We start from the raw sequence: 22,061 nt of genomic DNA, 5'->3' as shown, positions 1-22,061 counted from the left end.
TGGGTACGAATGATCATTAATACAATTGTTCATTTCCCATACAATTTACATAATGTCGGCAGCACATCCCCGGTTTACACAGGAAGATGTGCTGCAGACGATGATTATCAGGGCAGAATACAATATTAAATCAGCCGATGAACAAGCATTTGTTCGTTCATCGGCTGATCAATGTCATGTTAACACAGGGCAATGATCGGGAACGAGCATTCGTATAAACGCTCGTTCACCCCATCATTGGACCTTGTAAATGGGCCCTAACCCAGAGAAGGGAGTGGAGATCATTCAGAAGCGGCACCACATCCAGATATGTAAAAGAGTTATAAAGACTCCACAGCAGTAAAACTGAGATTTTTTTTTTTAAATGAAAACTATTTAGAAAGTTGCTTCATTTTGTCTTAGGAAGGAAATTAACAATAAAAAAAATCAAAAAAAAATCAGTGCAAACGTGTTCATAGCCTTTGAAAGTAGTTCATAACTTGAAGGGCTGCAGGAGAAATACCCTGTGGTTTCCATGGAACCCATCAATCTACATATGTCACTTTACAGGAGACTACAGACTACTAAAAAAATCATCTGAAACCTGCTGGGGGAGGCCGTGCGGAGAAGCTATTAGGAATTTTCTGCATGTCATCCAGACAATTGTATTGCCTGTTATATTATATTAAAGGGAAGGTGTCACGAAAATTATTTTTTTATATGTTATTGCTTTTAGTATGTCATTAAAATGAATTTTATTTGTGTTTTTGTGTTGTACTTTTTTCTTTCTTTTACTTCTCTATGGGGGCTGCCATTTTTTTTTCATCTCTGTATGTGTCGATTAACGACACATACAGAGATGGAATACGGCACATACATCCCCATAGAGAATGCCAACGGGAGCCGTTCCATTCACTATAGCGTACGCCATCTGTGTGGGAACGGCGTATGCGCCGCTCCCACACAGTCCAAAAGGAAGGTCTTCGGCAGAGCGACATCCGGCGCCATTTTCATGTGGGCCGGAAGCCGCGGCCGGACAGTAAGAGGACTACTTCCGGTCGCGGCTTCTGGGCATATGTTCAGACGCAAGGACTAGGAGCGTAGGGAGCGGAGGCAGCAGGTAAGTTATGTTTGTGTGTGTATGTTCGTGTTATACTGTGTGATTACCACTGTATCTAATCCTCCTACACTGTGCATTCGCTCAAAAAAGGGCGACATATTCCCTTTAAGGAGTTGTCTACGGCCAGTTCACATACCTCTGTATGACAAATGTTAACGGTTGAAAAGTAGGATCCAGATTTTGTGCGATTACTGCATTTGTACAAAATAAAACATTTATTTTTTTCACATAATTTTCCAAAATGCTGAAGCTACAAAATTACATTCATAGACCAGATAACATAGCAAATTTTTTAAAAGTAATTTAGGATTAAGGCTAGGGCTAAACGGCAACTTTGGCCACGACACAGGTTGTGCAGCCATATATCGATATATCTCCCTTTCTGCATAGCAGGTAATGTAAGTCAATGTGGCTACATTGCAACCGGCAGGTTGCCGTGACCACGACACAACAGTCACGAAAAATCCAGCAGGTTTGAATTTCTTGCGACTGTCTTGACGCGGTAACATGTTGGTCGTAACCCTGTCACATTGACTTTCATCGCATGCGATGCAGGCAGGGCGACATAGCGATCTGTGGCCGCGTGAACTTGGTCATGGACAAAGTCGCCCTAGCCTAAATGAAGGAACAATCAGGGATTAAAATCAAACGACAAATCAAGCATAAAATAGCAAAATAGGGTTCAGCAGTGAAATGGTGTGAACTTACACATCTGAGCAGCTTTATTTCATCCAAAGCCGTCTCTGTATAGTGTTGAGCACTTTTTACTACTTTCATTGCAACAAATCTCTTCCCCCTAGAAATAAATTGATAATTTTACATATGTGCAGTTGATGAGAAACAGCCAGTATTTAAAGAAAGACTTCACTAAGCCCTCTTGCACATGACCGAGTGCCACTCGGGACGTTTTTTTCACAGCATCCGAGTGGAACCCGATAGTTTTCACGGACCCATTCACTTCAGTGGGTGAATCTTGTCTGTGAAAATGGAACAGATTCTTCAATCCATGGAAAGAAAGAACATGTCCGATCTCTCCACGGACGGGACTCGGGTGGCACACACAGTCATGTGCAAGAGCCCAAAGAAAATGGCTATTTCTTGTTCCCACATTCATTTCTGTAAAAAAATATGCAGCGGAGTCCTTTTACTGAAGCTCTCAACTGTTTTGTCATGCCTTCTATGGCCGAACCCAGCAATTTATATATCAGGAATGTCGAAAACATTTAAATGATTTAACACATAACGCCATTACCTGTGACTATTATTTAGCGTCTTGGATTGCTGGAGGCAGCACATTGGCCAAACTTTATTAAATCCCAATCTGTGCACATCTAGAAATTTAGTAAAACGAAAAATCCCAACCAAGGCCCCATACACATGGCCGTGCCCGTAATCACGGCACGCGATTGTGGGCACAGCCGGCCGCCCGCATTTTCGGGCCATGCTCCCATGCAAAGTATGGGAGCACGGCCCGTAAAACGCAAATGAACGGACATGTTCCATAATTTTCAGAACATTTCTATGGCACGGACACCCATCCGTGGCGATACAGAAAGGAGTCTGTGGCCAATAGAACTGAATGGGTCCGTAATTGCGGACAATATTACGAATAATTTTTACGGTTGTGTGCATGGGGCCTAAAAACACATTTTTGAGTGGAGCCCAACTAAAGTCTATATCAAGGTTATATTCAGTCAGTTTTTCATGGCCGTTTTACATCAGTGGGTCTCCAAATTTTCGTCTATTTCCCAGCCGTCTGACTGTTTAACGGGCGTTTGTCATCAGTTTTTCATGACCGTTAAAAAAAAAAGAATTTCATTCGTCCGTGCTTTTTTGGTCCCAACCCCCTGAAAACAAAGCAGTGCCCATGTAGATAGTGCCACAGTGGCCACTGTAGAAAGTGTCACACACAGTGCTCATGCGGATAGCGCCACACAGTGCTCATGCAGATAGATTTTAATAGTCTTAGTGTACAAATTGTCTACATTGTGGAAGAATCACTCTAATAAAGGAGATATCTGTATGAACAAGCAGCAGAAAAGTTGTGAAAGTGAGGATGTATAATAAGAACCTACAGTATAGGTTGATCATTTATGGATCCCTATATATTTGAAATGTGTTTAAATGGAGTATCTCAAGAATATAATCATTTTATCTGCAAGAACAATGTAAAATACCAATTTTGTCCCATCAGGACAACCCCTGTATATGTGCATTGTTTAGGGCATAGTAGACGGCTTCCGTTGCTACAAACTCTCATCTTTGAGCCTAGCAAACAGCAGCCCTCATTCTGGTAGACAGGGGTCATCCTTGTATTACATGTATTCAATTCTGTCTATGGCCAGCCACAGGAATGCTTGCAAATAACACATTCACAGTGGTGCAGTCGCTACAACTTTGTACATGGTGAGCGCGCACAGTTGTTATATTCTATGTTCTTCTATGGCAGTGTCGGGAAAGTGCCATAACAGAGCACGGGGATGAGGATGAGCTAAGGAACCAAGTGGTCACATGTGACCTTGTGTAGGACCAACCACATCACTGAAGATCTAGAAGGGAGTGAGGAGTTCTGCCGGTGAGGACAATAATCAGGAAAATTTATTTTGTATATCGGAGGATGCATACAGATTAGTTTGCAATACCAGAAAGGGATGGTGTTATTTGTGGTGGGTCTTTTTAAATAAATGGCATCCTTTAGGAAACCGATGCAGACACATATCACAGGTTGAGAAGCCTAGTGCAGTTTAGAATTTCTTATGAGAATAGGACATATTAGGAATGAATATATGTACACGAGAGGTCATTCTTTTTTGGGTAATGCTATAAAGAAATGTCAGTGGCATAATGTGTGATTCAAGATTAGAAAATATAAAATGTCTTACTGCATGTCCCAGCAGAGCCACACTGTGGAGAAATGACCCCATCCTAGCTTCCTAATAACGTGGTATCGACCATTAAACAGATCTCCTATTTTCACAGGATGGTAGCCACCTGTAGAAGGAAAAGATAATAATGTAGAGGATTGTATACACAAATCACACAGAATTGCAGAAAAAAAGGATTAAAAACAAAACAAAAAACCAACAAATGTCTTTTACCCATCCAACCACCCAATATTTCTTCTTCGCTCTATAAAGATATATTTCTATAACCTGAATGTAGAGCATCACAATCATTGTAATGTAGAAGACCTTGGACAAGGATACTGCAGACCTGGTGGCAAGTGGTTAAATTTGGTCGCCAATTTCAAAACAGTTTGTGATGATTATATGGTTATTCGTGCTGTTCTTTGCTGTGATAGTGGGCCAGTTTCTTAAAACACCAATCTGCATGGTGTGAATTAACCCTTTTAGATTTCTTGGTGTAAATATATAAACTTTCATGGTCTTACACTTTTTTTTTTGTCTGCAAATTTGCAGATTTCGGCGTTCATATTAATACATTATCAAAGGATTATCTTTAAAAAATGCCGTACGTCAAGCCAAATTTATTCCATTCTGAAAACATGACAATAATGCAATAGAATAATTTTTACAAACAAAATTAATAATAATTGTAAAACTGTCCTCTTTATAATTCAAGGACGTTAAAGGATCATCCACGAACACAAAATTATTGTTACAGTTAGTCATTTTTAAAAATCTTACAGTAATCACTGTGTAAATATACTTTTTGGCAATAGCCAAATTATGTGCGTTCTTGGTTAACTTGTGGGCAAACTGAAAAAACGAAAGCACACATTTAAAATCGACAACATTGTAAATGGGGGTCTCCTGCCACCGATAGAAAGCACCCCTACAGGTAGTCTCGCTGTATGTCTTGGCTAACCTGGATAAACTCCTAGTTTACCTCCCATGGCAACAATGATAGGGCTTTCCTTGCCTGGTGTCATCCCTGGTATGCCGGGACAATCACCTAAACTTTAATTTTTCACTCCCAAGACTTCTGAAATGGGGCTTTTGGTACTCTTATTATATTAGTATATTTGTTCACCTTGCTATGATTTGTATGGTTGTCCTACAATTGATATAACATGTTTGAGCTTTGGTTCGTAGTTTTCATTAAAATCTGTGTGCCTCCTAATTCTATCGTGTAAGTCCTTCGCACTCCATGATTTGAGAGGCTGGTTTACATGGGGAGATTTCTTCCCATAACGAGCGCCGATCGACAATATAACAAGATGATCTGCGGTGCTTTCTGTATGGGGACAGCGATCATTCGGTCCCCATCAGTCTGAATCATTGTTGGCAGCACACCCCTGGTTTATATGGGGAGATGTGCTGCCAACTGCGTTTATTTTATAGGCTGCAGAAACAATATGATCCACCGACGAACGAGCGTTGCCCTGTTTACATGGGCCAATAAGCGGAAAGGAGCATCATTACAAGCGCTCAATCCCGATTATTTGCCCATGTAAATGGGCCTTTAGTATATAAACCATATTTGTGGGTAGTAATTAGTGCATAAATAATAGTAGTGAAAGCAAGTGTGGCCATGAGTGAGACCAACCAAAAAGGGACAAGCGGTGAGAGAGTGGGTGTGCCAACCCGGAGTCACTAAGAGTGAAAGTGTGACATGTTAGCGCAACCATTAGTGGAAGTCTTAGTTTTATTTTGGTCCCTCTAAACTTGAGTGATTCTTATTTACCTCATCATATAGCTAAAAAAAAATACCCATGCATTATTCTATACGTCCTACTCCTACCACTGTTTTTCACTTTCCTCTTTGATCCTAGTCTTGTCACCAGTAAAAGGTTCCTTTAAGATTAGGTCATCTGCATCAACTAAATTATACCTAAAGTACCAATAAGACCCTCTACTGCTTGATATTGTGAATTAAAATATTTCTAATGGGTTAAGGGGCTGATTTTGTAGTCCAGAATTCCACATTAAGGAACAGTTTTCTGCTGTTAAAAAGTCGCTAATTATGGTGCACGTCATATTTGCGCAATAATTTGAAATTTTTTACAGTTTGACACTCATGCTTTAAAAACAAAGTGGGCCATGCCACCAGCAGGCAGATTTACTATAAATTACACCAAACACTGGCGTAAGTTATAGCGAAAATCTACGCCACATACAGCAGAGGATGCAACAAATTTAGTAATAAATTTGTTGCATCTTACTCCTGCTAGTTTAAGCCAAGGGTATGTTCACACGGCTTATTTTCAAGTGTATTTTGGAGCGTAAAATGATCGTATTATGCTCCAAAATACACTTGAAATACACCTGCGGTTTCCCATTGCTTTCAATGGGAAATACTTTGTATTCTTCTTTTGAGGCGTATTCTTATGCTGCTGAAATAAAAAAATACACCTAGGAAAAATATGCCTCATAAGAAGAACAAGCATGTCACTTCTTGGGGTGTTTTTTTGAGCGATAACAGAAGCAATGATTCGGTGTTGGATCCGTTGGGGCTCTATCAAGGATTCCATCTTTTTGACGGCAAGCATTTCAGTCAAAAGTGACAGATACCTCAAGGGAACCGACAACAGAAAGCTATGTGGACAAAGACTTGGAAACATAATAATTAATCTTCAGCCACTCCATGAAAAAGCTACAGATATAGCAATCTTTATCTTGACAACACTTTAAATACATTGTGGCAAGAACCTGGACTTTTAAAAATGGCTCTTTAACAGCTTTTGTTGTGTGCCATCATTAATAGTACGGATATTGTTTAAAAAAACAAACAAAACCACAGATTCCTTTCCATTTAATCCTAATTTATTATTCTTGTATTGTATTGGCCCTGAACACATTACTGCATAAAAACACATAATTAAAAAAACAAACCATTTGCTAAATAACGCACATTCGATATTTATTAGGGAAACTTCTGGTGCACTTCGGTAGAGACACTTTTTTTCCTCCTTACACCTTTTGGTTGGCTTAGTTTATGCCAGATTTTTGTGCTAAAATGTTGCCATATTTGTGGCGCACCGTGTTGCGTTTAAAGCCACACCCCTTTACACTAGACTTTGTCCCTTTCTCCATAGGCCATGCACCTTGTCGTGCCGGGGCAAAAAGTGTCTAATACAGTTAATAAATGTGGTGCATAGTATAAACTTCAGAATTATGGCTCAATTTAAGCCAGAATTCTGGGGCATTTTTACTAGTAAATCTGCCCCATTAGGTTATGCTTAATGCTGGGTCTGTGGGGACGGAGCACGACGCAAGGTTTCAAAGAACACCAATGATAAAAGTTCTGCACCGCCTCCTCATGCCCTGCATTAGAATAACACGGTGTATCACTTTTTCCAGGAATGTTCCTTTAAGGTGTCTAACTATAGGTAAAGTCCTGATGAAAGAGGTATGTGTTCTCATTTAAACACGGAGGTTGGATCCATTTCACTTCAGCCACTAAAGTTACTTAATGGTCAAATAACCCAGAGAGGGACAAACTAGAGATGGAACTCTGTACTACTTACCAGTAAGTAACCCATGAAACTTTTAGGAGAAACCTGATAATCAACATATATTGCCTTTACCGACATCCCCTTTATTTATAGTGTAATTATATGGAAAAATTGCAAATGAGTACCGCCTCAAGAGCAAGCAAATTACATAAACATAAATATGTACAAAATAAATAAAACATTAACACCTACAAGTGTAAAAGAACTTTTCACAGTGAGTACACCTGTGGAATACATGTTCAACGAACGCTTGGTTTCAATGATGATCACTCAAACTTTAATGGAAAGCTCGACCTATTCAGGCTAGCCAGTGTAGAGTCAGAATTTGACGGACATCGTTTTTTCTAGACTTTAACACCACTAGAGATTCATCTATTAACATACTTAAAATTGAAAACCCATTGAGAAGAACAAAATAAAAAACCTCCATTTATAAAAATATTAAGACTGAAACAGAGACCAGACGCTATACAGTCTAGAATTAGACATTGCACATAAATTCTCTCTCGGTAATCTGAGATTCCTGTTACTACCCTGTTGTGATATTCATCTCTTACATTAGCTTTATGAAAGACTATACAGATTTGACATGGTTATTATAAAAGGGGACATTCCTAGTGGCAAGGTATGCTATATCTTTTCATTACAATAATTTCATAAGAACGGCTTTAATACCTAGAGTACTCTTGGGGGTGCTGGATCTCATTAAAGAGACAGTTGTTAGGGGGTTTTATGCAAAATGGGGAAAAAAGCATGCTCCCCTCTAGGAGGAGAGAAACCATCTCTATTAGAGTTAGCTTCCCAGTAAGCCAATATTCGACCCACAGAAGAGTCTTAAAACATGACTAGGGATTTTAGCCAAGCCAGTCTTCTCCAAAAAGGAAGAGAAACCCATCTGCAGACAGCCGTTTCTGGGTTTTTGCCCCGTCTCTATAGAGCAGGGTGTTGGCTGGGTGGGAGGGCCACGTAGCTATCGGAGGTGCGGGTTCTCATTAAAGAGAAGCAGCTGGTATGGAGTCTTACAGGCAATGCTCCATGGGAAAAAAGTATGCAAGTTACTTCACTTTCAGGAAAAGAAGGAAAAAAAAATCTCTCTAGAGGCTCTTCTGTGGGTCGGACATTAATTTACAGGCAAACTACCCCAATAGGTGGCACTAGAGATATTGTTTAACTTCTCCTGGAGGGTAACTAACTTGCATACCTAATACCTAGAGTACAAATGACAGCAAGCCGTAAAGCCATGGCTGTAAATGCAGAACCGTATCCACCATCCAGCTAAATTGTTCAGTGACATGGTGCAGGGTCATAACAGCTTTGGTTGGAGGAGAGCTTTTGACAGACAAGGTTAACAGGCTGGGCTCTCCTCATATGGCACCACTCTCCCCTGAACCAATCAATCTGGACAGAGGAAGCAATTTACAGACCAACCCCCAGCCCTGATGTAAAGATTTTCTCCCTGTATTAGCATTCTATTTAACCATCATATTGTTCAGTGCAACGTTCGATCTGGTTACTCTATTGCAGGGCTGGATAAATCCTAGGAGTCAGATATCCAACGCAACTCGACATTTTCTGCTGGTTTCCAGCTTTTTGGATTGTTTGCTATTAAGGTCTATGAAAATTCTTATTGCCTGACCACAAAAAATTTCAAACACTATTTTGAAATGGTATAACCGGTCCCTCAACCTTGCAAAAGTGTAGCTAGGGGCAAATATTTAAAGAGGTTGTCCCAAGATTAACATTTGTCATCACATATCCGCAAGATAGGTAAATACATTATAGACTACTGGGTGCTTTACTGCATAGACCCCACGATCACTAAAATGGGGGTCCTGAGCCCCTCCTTACTAAAACCCGCACAGTGAGGAGGCGCTTGAATTTAGAAACGGTTGAACATGTGCCCTGCGGCTCCATTCAATATCTATAGGGCTGACAGAAACAGCCGAGCGCTGTACTCGGCGGTTTTAGTTGGTCCTACAGACTTTGAATGGAGCGGAACCGCCGCTCCATTTATAGTCCTCCACTCTGTGGTTGCGCGGCTAAGGACCCCTGTTCTAGTGATCGGTGGAGCCCCCAGCGATCAGGCATTTATTACCGATTCTGTGCATGGGTGATAAATGTTAATCTTGGGATAACCTCTTTAAGCATACAACAATGTGAGAGCACTCCTCATGCTCACACTTTGTAGCTCAATTAAATACGTTTCTCTGACCACGACAACCCCTTATTAAAAATTAAACCAATCCGGTAGTTAAATGGGTTGTCTAGGATTAGAAAAACATGGCTGCTATCTTCTAGAGACAGCACCACACCTGTCCACAGGATGTATCTGGAATTGCAGCCCAGCTCTATGAAGTGAAAGACGTTGAGCTTCAATACCAGATACAACCTGTGGACAAATGTGGCGCTGCTTTTACAGAAAATCAGACTGGTTACTCTAATCCTGAGCAACCCCTTTAAAAGGTCTTATATGCAGTTTGCCATAATCATATTCTTTGTATAAACGTTGCTTACATGCCACCCTGTAATACTGAAATTTTGATTCAGTGATTCTTTAGTCTGATTTAGCACATCCATTACGAATTCACCCAAAGATTTAGTTACAGCAAGGTTGAATGTAAAGATAATGCCTGAACGAACACTCTGTAGTGGAGAGCCTCGGAAAATTGACAGAGGTGCCTTTTTCCTTACACTGCTACTTTAAAAACTTCTTCAATTCCTATATTCATATTTAAAGCTTTTCAAGATGTTGCCTGGAGGCATTCTGTCTCATTCGCAGTTGTACCACAAGATTTCATAACATATAGTACACTTAATAGCTCAACTGAGCCATCCTGAGCACATAGCTCAAGTTGGAATGGTTTTATCATCTATTTTCTTTTAGAGCATATTGATTAGGTCTAAGCACTCTTTAGTGATGAACCTTTTATTTATCCTTTTAACATAAATTAGCACTTCGTACAGGCCCAACTACTAGCGTTCTCACCTTTACAGTAATCAGCAGGGTCTTCTTGTTCCTCATCATCAGAGCCCAAAATCTCCTCCTCTGGCTCAGGTGGCGCTGGCTCAGGTAGTGGAGGAGGTGGTGGGGGTGGTGGAGGAGCGGATGGAACTTTCTGTTGAGCCTCCGGCCTAAGAAAGGAAGCAGAGAGTAACTCCTTTAATACCTTCTACACCAGGCCAAATCTTACCCTTAGGTTATGTTCACACCATGTTTTTTGCCCATGTTTGACATATAGGCCAGGAAAAGATCCTGACGTGTTAAAAATACGCTGTGACGGATGCCTAACAGTGACATTTGTCACCCTCAGGCTATAATGGTACTTGTTTAATGTCTACATCATGAAAAGGGATCATGAGAGTTCATGACGTTTCCGGCAAAGGGAAACCATTATAGTCTATGAGTGACGGATACTACGGTTAGGCATGCCTTTACCCATAGGCTATAATGTGATTCGTTTAATGAATACATCATAAAAAGCTATTGAAAAGCTCATAATGTATACATTTAACAGAAGCCTGTGATGGATGCCAAGTAGTGATATTCATCACCCAAAGTTTGTTAAAAAAAAAAAAAAAAGAATATACACTTATTGCATATGTGTTTTTTTGTTTTTTTTGCTGGATCCGGTGGAATAAAAATTGTGTAGTCTACCATAGCATACCAACCAGACAGAGGCCAAAGGGACACTCTTTTGGCCTCCGTCTGACGATGGAGCCCTATGGATACGTTTAGTGTGTACGTCAGGAACTTATACAAGCCAAATGTATGTGACTATAGCCTTAGGATGCCTAAAATTAAAATTAGCCATATATTAGTAAATCAGCAAGTATGGTAATTATGTCTTCCGTTTTACTGCAACAGCCATTTTCGCTAAAATGAGAACACAAAGCGCAGCCACACGGGTTATTAAAGTTATTAACTATGTCCCAAAAATATGTAAAATTAGTGACGGTCTTCACAGAGTCTGAACTTTTTCTTATGAAAGGAATTATACAAGTCAACCACCGCGTAAAAGAATCCGGCAAGAGTGAAGCCAACCCGATGGCACTCGTTACTGTTCTATATAGAAATACACTTGGGGCAGGGATTGAAAATAGATGTTGACATTTTATGAGGAGTAAAAGAATATAATTCAAATGCAAAATGTATTATCGTCATTAACGAAGCTGTACTCGCCTTCCATTTATATACTGAAGTGGATAGATTTATCAAAGCTAGTGCAAAATACAATTAAAGTTGTGACAATGCCAGCCAGACGGATCCCAGACAAAAGGGTATCTAACTAGTTTCACACTCTGCAAGATTTCTCTCGAACGCCTCATGCAAATGACCGTTGTGCCACTCGGGCCGTTTTTGACGGCATCCGAGTGGTACCCAATAGTCTTCGCCTCATGTCTTTTCATTCTCCCGACACTCCGGTAAAGTTAATGTGGGAGTACAGTGGAGGAAATAAGTATTTGATCCCTTGCTGATTTTGTAAGTTTGCCCACTGTCAAAGTCATGAACAGTCTAGAATTTTTAGGCTAGGTTAATTTTACAAGTGAGAGATAGATTATATTTAAAAGAAAATCACATTGTCAAAATTATATATATTTATTTGCATTGTTACATAGTTACATAGTTAGTACGGCTGAAAAAAGACACATGTCCATCAAGTTCAACCAAGGGAAGGGAAAAGGGAAGGAAAAATTTCTACACATAGGAGCTAATATTTTTTTGTTCTAGGAAATTATCTAAGCCTTTTTTAAAGCCATCTACTGTCCCTGCTGTGACCAGCTCCTGCGGTAGGCTATTCCATAGATTCACAGTTCTTACTGTAAAGAAGCCTTGTCGCCTCTGCAGCATGAACCTTTTTTTCTCCAGACAGAGGGAGTGCCCCCTTGTTTTTTGAGGGAGTTTTACAAGGAACAGGATTGCACCATATTTTTTGTATGTGCCATTAATATATTTATATAAGTTAATCATGTCCCCCCTTAGTCGTCTTTTTTCAAGGCTAAATAGGTTTAATTCTTTCAATCTTTCCTCATAACTTAAATTCTCCATGCCCCTAATTAGCTTCGTTGCTCTTCTTTGTATTTTTTCCAACTCCAGGGCATCCTTTCTATGAACTGGAGCCCAGAACTGGACTGCATATTCTAGATGAGGCCTCACTAATGCTTTGTAAAGTGGTAATATTACATCCCTGTCCCGCGAGTCCATGCCTCTTTTAATACACGACAATATCCTGCTGGCCTTTGAAGCAGCTAACTGACACTGCATGCTGTTATTGAGTTTATGATTTACAAGTACACCCAGATCCTTCTCAACAAGTGAATCCGCCAGTGTAGCTCCCCCTAGGACATATGATGCATGCAGGTTGTTGGTACCCAGATGCATTACTTTACATTTATCTACATTAAACTTCATCTGCCAAGTGGACGCCCAAACACTTAGTTTGTTTAAATCTGCCTGTAATTCATGAACATCTTCCATAGTCTGAACTATATTACATAGCTTGGTGTCATCTGCAAAAATAGAAATCGTGCTATTAATCCCATCCTCTATATCATTAATAAATAAGTTGAATAATAGTGGTCCCAGCACTGAACCCTGGGGTACACCACTTATAACCGGTGACCATTCAGAGAAGGAATCATTGACCACAACTCTGGATACGGTCCTTGAGCCAATTCTCAATCCAATTACAAACTATATTTTCTAAACCTATAGTCCTTAATTTACCCATTAGGCGTCTATGGGGGACAGTGTCAAATGCCTTTGCAAAGTCCAAAAACACTAAATCCACAGCGGCCCCTCTGTCTAGACTTCTGCTCACCTCTTCATAAAAACAGATTAGGTTAGTTTGACAACTTCTGTCCTTAGTAAAACCGTGCTGGCTGTCACTTATAATGCTATTTATTGTCACATAATCCTGTATATAGTCCCTCAATAGCCCCTCAAACATTTTCCCCACGATGGATGTTAAGCTTACTGGTCTATAATTACCCGGGGAAGACCTAGAGCCCTTTTTGAAAATAGGCACCACATTTGCCCTGCGCCAGTCCCTTGGCACTATACCAGTCACTAGAGATTCTCTGAATATTATGAAAAGGGGGACAGAAATAACTGAACTAAGCTCTTTAAGAATTCTAGGGTGTAACCCATCTGGTCCCGGGGCCTTGTGCACATTTATTTTATTTAATTTAGCTTGGACCATCTCTACATTCATCCAATTCATTATATCAACTGATATATTAACAGCACTGGCACCGGCTACATCAGCTGCTCCTTCTTCAGTTGTATATACAGAGCTAAAGAACCCATTTAGTAACTCTGCCTTCTCTTGATCCCCTGTGATCAACTCCCCATTACCATTATCTAGGGGTCCTACATGTTCAGACCTTGGCTTTTTTGCATTTATATGCTTGAAGAATTTTTTGGGATTTGTTTTACTATCCCTGGCCACCTGCCTTTCATTTTGTATTTTTGCTAATTTTATTACATTTTTACAGATTTTATTAAGCTCTTTATATTTTACAAAGGCTACAGCTGTACCCTCAGATTTGTATTTTTTAAATGCCCTTTTTTTGTCATGTATTGCCCCTTTCACAGAAGGTGTAAGCCATGTGGGGTTTAATTTGAGTCGTTTATACTTGTTACCTGTAGGAATAAATTTTGCACTATAATAACTCAAAGTAGATTTGAAAATCTCCCATTTATCATTTGTTCCATTATTTGACATTAGTTCTTCCCAGTCTATATCCTGAATTGCCGCCCTCATCCTGGCGAAATTGGCTTTCTTAAAATGAAATGTTTTTGCCCTCCCAGCCTGCGTTTGTTTTTTACAGTATAGGTAAAATGTAACTATATTATGATCACTGTTACCGAGGTTTTCACGAACATTGACATTCCCAACAAGATCTGCATTATTAGAAATGACCAGATCCAACAGAGCTTCACCTCTAGTCGGGTCTTCCACAAACTGGCCCATAAAATTTTCCTGCAACAGGTTGAGGAAATGTCTCCCCTTTGCAGTTGAAGCCGAACCATGACACCAATTAATATCCCGGAAATTAAAATCTCCCATTATCACTACAGTACCCGCCTGTGCAGCCCGCTCCATCTGTTTATATAGCTGAACTTCCATCTCCTCAGTTATATTGGGGGGGGGGGGGGGTCTATAGATTACACCAAAAGTAATTTTTTCAGTGTTTACCTCCCTTTCTAGTTCCACCCACAAGGTTTCAACCTCCTCACAGTATTCACCCACTATTGTCTCTTTCACACTCGCCTTCATATCATTTCTCACATACAGACATACACCACCACCTTTCCTATTTGTCCTGTCTTTACGAAAAAGTGTAAAACCCTGTAGATTTACAGCCCAGTCATGTGAAGAGTCCAGCCATGTTTCAGCAACACCAACTATATCTATATTTTCTTCCAGTATCAAGGCCTCCAGCTCCCCCATTTTGCTTGCTAGACTTCTGGCATTTGTGAACATACACTTTAACTTGCCTGTCAGTTTTTCACTTTTATTATCAGAAATGTGATTTGACATTATTTGGGCCTTTTTATTTACACTGATGTTTTGTAACGAAAGGATCTCCTTATCTTGTTGTCTAGTCCTCTCCCCACATTCTGTTTCTCCCCCCACCAATATAGTCTGACCCCTCTCTAACCTGGCTACCCCTTTTTTTTCTACATTGACCTCCCTCCTCCTCAGCCCTAGTTTAAATACTCCGCCACCCCAGCTAGAATTCTCTCCCCCAGCACAGCGGACCCCCTTCCATTTAGGTGCAAATCATCTGCAGAATACAGTTTGTACCCCAATGAAAAGTCAGCCCAGTGCTCTAGGAACCCAAATCCTTCTCCTCTACACCAAGACTTCAGCCATGCATTTAACTCCCTGAGCTCCCGCTGTCTTTCCTGTGATGCGCATGGCACAGGCAGTATTCCTGAGAATACTACTTTGGAGGTCCTTCCCTTCAGCTTGCACAGAGAAATAAGTATTTGATCCCCTACCAACCATTAAGAGTTCAGCATCCTCCAGACCAGTTACACACTCCAAATCAACTTGGTGCCTGCATTAAAGACAGCTGTCTTAAATGGTCACCTGTATAAAAGACTCCTGTCCACAGACTCAATTAATCAGTCTGACTCTAACCTCTACAACATGGGCAAGACCAAAGAGCTTTCTAAGGATGTCAGGGACAAGATCATAGACCTGCACAAGGCTGGAATGGGCTACAAAACCATAAGTAAGACGCTGGGTGAGAAGGAGACAACTGTTGGTGCAATAGTAAGAAAATGGAAGACATACAAAATGACTGTCAATCGACATCGATCTGGGGCTCCATGCAAAATCTCACCTCGTGGGGTATCCTTGATCCTGAGGAAGGTGAAAGCTCAGCCGAAAACTACACGGGGGGAACTTGTTAATGATCTCAAGGCAGCTGGGACCACAGTCACCAAGAAAACCATTGGTAACACATTACGCCGTAATGGATTAAAATCCTGCAGTGCCCGCAAGGTCCCCCTGCTCAAGAAGGCACATGTACAGGCCCGTCTGAAGTTTGCAAATGAACATCTGGATGATTCTGAGAGTGATTGGGAGAAGGTGCTGTGGTCAGATGAGACTAAAATTGAGCTCTTTGGGCATTAACTCAACTCGCCGTTTTTGGAGGAAGAGAAATGCTGCCTCTGACCCAAACAACACCGTCCCCACTGTCAAGCATGGAGGTGGAAACATTATGTTTTGGGGGTGTTTCTCTGCTAAGGGCACAGGACTACTTCACCGCATCAATGGGAGAATGGATGGAGCCATGTACCGTCAAATCCTGAGTGACAACCTCCTTCCCTCCACCAGGACATTAAAAATGGCTCGTGGCTGGGTCTTCCAGCACAACAATTACCCGAAACATACAGCCAAGGCAACAAAGGAGTGGCTCAAAAAGAAGCACATTAAGGTCATGGAGTGGCCTAGCCAGTCTCCAGACCTTAATCCCATCGAAAACTTATGGAGGGAGCTGAAGATCCGAGTTGCCAAGCGACAGCCTTGAAATCTTAATGATTTACAGATGATCTGCAAAGAGGAGTGGGCCAAAATTCCATCTAACATGTGTGCAAACCTCATCATCAACTACTAAAAACGTCTGACTGCTGTGCTTGCCAACAAGGGTTTTGCCACCAAGTATTAAGTCTTGTTTGCCAAAGGGATCAAATACTTATTTCTCTGTGCACAATGCAAATAAATATATATAATTTTGACAATGTGTTTTTTTCTTTTTTTTTAATATAATCTATCTCTCACTGGTAAAATTAACCTAGCCTAAAAATTCTTGACTGTTCATGTCTTTGACAGGGGGCAAACTTACAAAATCAGCAAGGGATCAAATACTTATTTCCTTCACTGTAAGTGACAGCACAGCGTGATCTTGCAAGATCACGCTGTGCTATGAGTACAGCTGAGAAGTGTATGACACGGATTGGTCAGCCTCATACACTTCTCTTTACAACGTCGACTTGCTCAAAAGTAAAGAAACGTCCAGTTGGGCATTTAGAAGAAATTAGCATAAAACAAAAAATAGTCATGAACTCATTCAAAAATAACCAGTTTTCACCTCGGCAGCTGTGAATTGCGATTCAATAAAGATTCGCCATTTAGCAAATAGATTCTTACCTCCCGCTTCTTTCCGTCTTTCCACCTCCACCCTTTCAAGAGCTAATAACTGCTTCAAACGTAACACTATCATGTCAAGACTCGGCATGTCAGCTTCCAGCCATCTACAGAGAAGGCACCTCAAAGCCACAGTTAAAATTGTGTGTATCAAGGGGGGAGGAGATCTCATCTCCCGACTACTATCCTCCTCTGGCGGTCGCGCCTGATGGAACAGCAGCGCCTGAGGAGTTATTGGGAGTTTCGTCTTCCACTGATCTAAAATATAGTTGTGTACCATCAGCCAGTATCGTTTAGTATGAGCACAACTCCATACTCCATGCCATGGTTGTAAATTTTAATAGCACCATCTTGGGGTACGTAGGATTTATTGATTAACTTTTATGAACTTTTTTGGGGGGAGGAATAGAAAAAAAAACCAGCAATTTAGTCTCACTTTTACTCCATTTACCGTGTGGTACAAATAATACAATAACTTTATTCAGCGGGTTATTACAATTGCAACGATACCAAATTTATATAGATTTTGTATGTTTTACTACTTTTACACAGTGAAAACACTTTTTTTTTTCAAAATTATCTGTTTTTGTATCTCCAGATTTCAAGAGCCATAACTTTATTTTTCCGCCGATGCAGGCATAACTACTGGCAGACCTGGGGGCCTTTATTAGGCCCCCCCGGCTGCCATAGAAACCACCGACAACCTGCGATCTTACGCAGGATGCTGGTAGGGTGAGAGAGGGAGCTCCCTATCTCTCTCCAAAACCACTCAGATGCGGCGCTCGTTATTGAGCACCGCATCTGAGGGGTTAAACAAACGAGATCAATACGGATATAGATCTCGCCCGTTAGAGCAGGGCTGCTCCCTGCTCTCAGCTACCGCGGGAGATTTAACAGCTCCCTGCTATATTTATTTATTCCGATGCAGCGCAGTAAAAAAGGCAATTGCATCGGAATAAAGCCCAATAGTGGCCGTCGTAAAAACACTAATGGGCGTTCACTAACTGGTTAATTGACACTGAAAAGTAAAAAATAAAATAAAAAAAAGTCTTTCAGAGTGATGCAGTGCTCTTGAAATTGCTAAGATATTGGGATGTGATCACAGAACCAAACGTTTTGTTGCAAATAGTCAACAGGGTCGCAAGAAACGTGTTGAGAAAAAAACAAAATGCAAATTAACTGCCAAAGATTTGAGAAGAATCAAAAAGTGAAGCGACCATGAACCCATTTATCCTCCAGTGCTGTCATATTCCAGAACTGCAGCCTTCCTGGAGTGCCCAGAAGTACAAGGTATTCAGTGCTCAGAGACATGGCCAAGGTAAGGAAGCCTGAAACCCGACCACCACCGAACAAGACACAAGTTGAAACGTCAAGACTGGGTCACAAAATATCCGAAGACAGATTATTCAAAGGTTTTATGGAATGATGAGATGAGTGACTCTTGATGGACCAGATGGATGGGCCCGTGGCTGGATCAGTAATGGGCAACAGAGCTCCACTTAAACTCGGACGATAGCAAGGTGGAGGTGGGGTACTTCTATGAGCTGGTATTATTAAAGATGAGCTAGTTGGATTGGATCAGATTTCAAACCACTGCGGAATATAAGGCCATCATGGCCTCTTGATTTCTCACCTAGGTTCAGTATGTCAGGTTAGTTTTTCTCCTTTCCTCCCTTCCCTTAGTGTCTCTGCTTTTCTTTCTTTTCAGTTTTTCTACTATGCACGGCTGCAGGTTCAGGGTGCATATCGGAGATTCTTTCCTTCTAGATTTGAGCGATGTTCTATTGTTCTTGTGATCCTACGCACTTATGTATTACAGGTAGTTGACCTGTGGTCAGTTGATTGTATTGCACTGGCTTACTCCAATTGTGTTGTGTATAATTTGTGTTACAAAAATGAAAATAAAAGAATTTATAAAAAAAAAAAAAAAGATGAGCTAGTTGGACCTTTTCATGTTGAAGATGGACTAAAATAAATCAACCCCCAAACCTACTACCAGTTTTTAGAAGACACTTTCATCAAGAAGTGGTACAGGAAAAAGTCTGCAGCTTTCAAGAAAATCATGATTTTTGTGCAGGACAATGCTCTATCGCATGCATTGAAGTACTCCACTGCATGGCTAGCCAGTAAAGGTCTTAAAGATGAAAGAATACGGACATGGCCCCCTTCCTCACCTGACCTAAACCCTATTGAGAACTTGTGGGCCCTTCTTAAACTGCAGATTTACGGTGAAGGAAAACAGTACACCTCTCTGAACAGTGTCTGGGAGGCTGTTGATCATCAACAGATTAAGGCCGGATTCACACGAGAGTGTTCGGTCCGTGATATACGGTCCGTGTGTCGGCCGCATTTCCCGGATCGAACACACTGCAGGGAGCCGGGCTCCTAGCATCATAGTTATCTATGACGCTAGGTGTCACTGCCTCGTTGCGGGAAACCGGTCCCGTACTGTATTAAGCTTTTTAGTACGGAACAGTAGTACCGCGGAGAGGCAGGGACACCTAGCGTCATAGATAACTATGATGCTAGGAGCCCGGCTCCCTGCAGTGTGTTCGGTCTGGGAAATGCGGCCGACCTGCGGACCATATATCACGGACCAAACACACTCGTGTGAATCTGGCCTAAGAAACGGGCTCCATGGATGGAAGGCTTATAACTTATTGAAAAGAAGGGCAGCTATACGGGTCACTGATTTTTTTGGTTTTGGAACTGTCAAAAGTTTATTTCTAAATTTTTTGTGGTTTGTTTAATATTCTCACTTTAACACCTTAATGACCAGCCTATGTTAAACCTTAATGACAAGCTATTTCTGAAATTTATTTACATCGTCGCATTCCAATATCTATAACTTTTTTTATTTTTACGTCGACATAGCTGTATAAGGTCTTGTTTTTTGCGAGACAAGTTGTATTTTTCAATGGCACCATTTTGGTACATATAATTTATTGATTAACTTTTATTAAGTTTTTTTTTTGGGGGAGGGGGCGGGTAATGGAAAAAAACCCATAAATTTCACCACTCTTTTTTGCGTCAAAGATTTACGCCATTTACTGTGTGGTATATATAACATAATAACTTTATTCAGTGTGTCATTACGATTGTGGCGATACCAAATTTATATAGATTTTCTATGTTTTACTACTTTTACACAGTAAAACACTTTATTTTCCAGAATTATTTGTTTTTGTGTCGCCATGTCTTAAGAGCCATAAATTGTTTTATTTTAACGCCGATGCAGCTGTCTGAGGGCTTGTTTATTTGCGGGATGACTTCGTTTTTATTGGTATCATTTTGGAGTACATGCGACTTTTTGATCACTTTTTATAAAAAAAATTTGAAGGCAGGATTAATAGAAAACAGCAATTTTGGCATTGTTTTTTATTTTATTTTTTACGGCGTTCACCATGCGGGTTAAATAACGTAATAGCTTTATAGGTGGGGTCATTACGGATGCCGTGATACCAAATATGGGTAATGTTTTAATATTTTATTTTTTTTGCATATTAAAGTATTTTATAAAGGAAAAAGTGGGTTTTTCCATTATTTTCATTTGGGATTTTTATTTAGTATTACATTTATTCAAATTTTTGATAACTTTATTTCTAGTCCCACTACGCGATCTTCTGATCACTTTTAAAATACACTGCAATACTTCTGTATTGCAGCGTATTATTGCCTGTCAGTGTAAAACTGACAGGCACCTGCTTGGTCATGCAGGCATCCACTACAGGCAGACCTGGGGGCCATTGTTAGGCCATCGGCACCCTGCGATTGTAATTGCAGGGTGCCGATGGGGTGAGAGAGGGAGCACCCTCCCTCCAAAACCATACCACACCAATAGTTGCCCAATAATTACGCATACAGATATTCTTCTAAGAAAGTCAAAACCTCACTTTTACTTTCTTAAATATTCAGGTTTGAGTTTTATTAACATTTTGGATTGACCGACAGCACTGTAGTTGTTCAATAATAAAATTCTCAAAAATACAACTTGCCTAATAATTGTGCACACAGTTATGCAAAATTTCTTGAAAGTTTAGGGACCATTTTACCCCTTCCCAACGTGTGTGTATGTGTATATATATATATATATATATATATATATATATATATATATATATATATATAAATAAAAAGTGGAGGCCACAGTGGAAAACATGGAGCTGGCTTGCGGGCTGAGTCTACACCATAAGTTAATCATGTTGGCTATATGTTACAGCCGACACTTTACTGTAACGAGCCAGATCCCGCTCATTTGACCCCTTAGTTGTCGTAGTCAATAGTGACCGCGGCATCAAAGATGTTAGAAAGAGAGGGGCAATCCTCTTCGACGTCCCATCAGTCCCCCGCGATGCAATAACGGGGTGCCAATGGTTGTCATGGCAGCCTGGGGACCTAATGAAGGCCGCCAAGGTCTTCCATCTTTATGTTCCTATTAGGCCATGCCTGTAAAAATCATTAGTATTGCAGTATATCGTGCAAGCGATCCAATGGTAAAAATTTTCCCCCAAAGCAATGTAAAATCGTCAGGTCCGTAAAAGTACAAACTTTTAGGGTATGTGCACACACACTAATTTCGTCCGTAATTGACGGACGTATTTCGGCCGCAAGTACCAGACCGAACACAGTGCAGGGAGCCGGACTCCTAGCATCATACTTATGTACGATGCTAGGAGTACCTGCCTCGCTGCAGGACAACTGTCCCGTACTGTAATCATGTTTTCAGTACGGGACAGTTGTCCTGCAGCGAGGCAGGGACTCCTAGCATCGTACATAAGTATGATGCTAGGAGTCCGGCTCCCTGCACTGTGTTCGGTCCGGTACTTGCGGCCGAAATACGTCCGTCAATTACGGACGTAATTAGTGTGTGTGCACATACCCT

At 40.7% G+C, this 22,061-nt stretch overlaps 1 protein-coding gene across 5 annotated transcripts in view; it reads right to left on the bottom strand.

Moving 5' to 3' along the window:
• Nucleotides 1-22,061, bottom strand: part of SRPK2 (SRSF protein kinase 2) — a 159,138-nt gene that overhangs the window by 45,581 nt on the left and 91,496 nt on the right. For all 5 annotated transcript variants that reach the window (XM_075857294.1, XM_075857291.1, XM_075857290.1 and 2 more), the window contains 3 exons: nt 10,504-10,649; nt 3,982-4,090; nt 1,808-1,895 (listed from right to left, as the gene is read on the bottom strand). In XM_075857294.1, the coding sequence (XP_075713409.1) occupies nt 1,808-1,895; nt 3,982-4,090; nt 10,504-10,649 (343 nt within the window). The remainder of the gene's footprint in view (nt 1-1,807; nt 1,896-3,981; nt 4,091-10,503; nt 10,650-22,061) is intronic.

The sequence above is a fragment of the Rhinoderma darwinii genome, chromosome 3 (assembly GCF_050947455.1).
Source record: "Rhinoderma darwinii isolate aRhiDar2 chromosome 3, aRhiDar2.hap1, whole genome shotgun sequence".
Lineage (NCBI taxonomy): Eukaryota > Metazoa > Chordata > Amphibia > Anura > Rhinodermatidae > Rhinoderma > Rhinoderma darwinii.
Note: the sequence above shows the minus strand (reverse complement) of the source record. Positions and strands in the feature narration are given on the sequence as shown.